Source organism: Vespa mandarinia, chromosome 16 (genome assembly GCF_050613455.1).
Source record: "Vespa mandarinia isolate Hongniang chromosome 16, ASM5061345v1, whole genome shotgun sequence".
NCBI classification, from domain to species: domain Eukaryota; kingdom Metazoa; phylum Arthropoda; class Insecta; order Hymenoptera; family Vespidae; genus Vespa; species Vespa mandarinia.
Genome location: NC_140825.1, coordinates 2,345,001 through 2,347,500, shown reverse-complemented (window position 1 = coordinate 2,347,500; position 2,500 = coordinate 2,345,001). Strand labels below are relative to the sequence as shown.

At 24.8% G+C, this 2,500-nt stretch overlaps 1 protein-coding gene across 4 annotated transcripts in view; it reads right to left on the bottom strand.

Moving 5' to 3' along the window:
- The window catches only part of sm (heterogeneous nuclear ribonucleoprotein L), a 106,926-nt gene that overhangs the window by 90,203 nt on the left and 14,223 nt on the right, over positions 1-2,500 (bottom strand). For 3 of the 4 annotated variants that reach the window (XM_035867497.2, XM_035867499.2, XM_035867501.2), the window contains exons 2-3: positions 896-1,089; positions 111-154 (exon numbers count right to left, since the gene is read on the bottom strand). In XM_035867497.2, coding sequence (XP_035723390.1) covers positions 111-154; positions 896-985 — 134 coding nt within the window. In that variant the 5' untranslated portion in view covers positions 986-1,089. The remainder of the gene's footprint in view (positions 1-110; positions 155-895; positions 1,090-2,500) is intronic. The other variant, XM_035867500.2, reaches the window with a different exon arrangement.

Sequence of the window (2,500 nt, the reverse complement as noted above, 5' to 3'; positions counted from 1 at the left end):
AATGATGAATGAGAAAATTTTTGAATCATCCTCCTGAGTGTGATATTATGATATATAAAAATGAATATAAAAATGCATATAAAAGTGGATATAAAAAAAGAAGATTGTACCTCTTTCGCCGTGGCTCGTCTCCGTATCCACCGTACTCGTGATTCTGTAACACAGAGTGAATACAAAACAATTAGAATAAAAAAAAAAAAAAATCTAACATAGTATATCGGACGTGTAATTATTTTCTTTCAAGCGTATTAAAATCTATTTAGCCAAATATTTAATTTGAACTTCGAAACGTTCCGTTCGAATCTGCACATAAATACGCTTATAATATATTATAATATAAAAAAAGAATATATTTATATATATATATTTAAAAAAAAAAAATATATATATATATAATAAAAAAATCATAATGTTACAATTATATTTAATATATATATATAATAATATGTGTATATTATACAATACATATTATATAATAATGTATATACATATTATATAAATGTATATTATATATCATATATTTTTTGTGTATAATATATATATATATATATATACATATAATATTTAACATATATAATAAATAAATTATAATATTATAATTTATTAATATATAATATATAATATATAATTTATTAATATATAATAATATGTGTATAAATATAATAGATATTATATAATAATGTGTGAGTGTGTGTATATATTATAATATTATATATTATATATTGTTTGTATATAATATATATAATAATATCTACATATACATATGTATATATATATATATATATATATATATATATATGTAATATATATAATACACTTTCAATTGGTATATTTTCGAATATTGTTGTCGGTGTGATAATTCATATATTAATGTTAATGTTGTTGATTACATTACCGAGAAGGCATTCCTTTCTCCACGGGCTTTTCTTTTGTCAAGTGGTTGACGAAAGTATTGATCCGAACCGGTATACGAAGAGAAGGCCATCACGGGATTTTTGTGAAACTTTCAAATTTGCGATAATCAACAGAAATCGTCAGATTTTCCGAGACACATAACTCGGAAATACTTTATCAGCGCGTCCTGTTTTCCTAGAAAACAGTTGAGTTTAAGGTCAATTCGAAACTGCGACAACTCTCTCTACGTTGACAAATAAAAACGTAATCTTTTACGATCGTATTACACAATCGTTCGCAACATTTCTTTTCTTTTTTTCTTTTTTTTTTTTTGTTTTGTTTTTCAAACTTTTTCTTTTATATTTAAATAGAAGAATTAATGTGCGATTAGAAGAAATCTTAAATATAAATAAACACTTTACGTACAGTACGTATATAAAAATGAAATGAAATGAAAGGAAAAAAAAAAAGAAAGAAAAAAAAAAAAAAAAAAAAAAAAGAAGACGAGAAAATTTTATGATCGGAAAAGTTAGAAAGAAAGCGTTGAGCAACTGTGATCTAAACAAAAACAAACAAAAAAAAAAAAAAAAAAAAAAAAAAAGAAAGTAAGGTATATATGAATAAAAAAATACGTATCTTGTAGCAATATTTTTTTTTTTTTTTTTTTTTTTTTTTTTTTTTGACAAAACACGCGCAATCTTACGTCGAAATAAATTTGAAAAAAAAAAAAAAAGAAAAAAAGAAAAAAGAAAAGAAAAGAAAAAGTGCGTATAGAAAAGAAAATACGTCTTGTTGGCATAATTTTTTTGTTTTTGTTTTTTAACAAAACGTACGCGCTATCTTACATTGAAATAAATTATTAAAAAAAAAAAAAAATAAAAGAAAAAAAAAAATGAATAAGATACGTGTTTTGTTGCAATAATTTTTTTCTTGTTCAACAAATAATATTTTTTTTTGTTCTTCAACAACAAAACATACGCGCGAACGATCTTACAACAAAATATCTCTTCAAGGTAGATTATCATCTTTAAAATATGTAGGAGGATAAAGGAGGATCACGGCGAAGATCACGAAAACGTGAAAAAAAAAAAAAAAAAAAAAAAAAAGAATAAAAAGAAAAAAAAAGAAAAAAAAACGATGGAATATTTTAAACATTACGTTTAAGCGTTATCATTCACAAATATTCAAAGACACGTGTTCATTATGTTCTCGCGAACATTTTTATGGAACGTAGGTAAAAGGGTGTGACAGGGAGGAAGAGAGTCGGTAGGAACGGCAGGGGGGGGAGAAATTTCCATTCGCAATGGCCTTTCTTCCATTTATTCGATAAAAACACCGAAAGGATCGAAGGATAGGATAATCCTGATGATAGGATTCGTCGTTCCTTTTTTCGTTCATTCGTTCATTCGTATAATCGACAGGAATCGTTCAAGAACTAAGTAAACGATTTTAACGATATTATATATATATATAGGGTGACCCCCCACGAAACTGGGCCGAGCTATGTATATATTTGAAAGGATTGGAGATCGAGAAAAATGTCATGCAACATAATTAAATGATATTAAATTTAATAATATGGTTAGATAATTCTGTGAAACGTTTC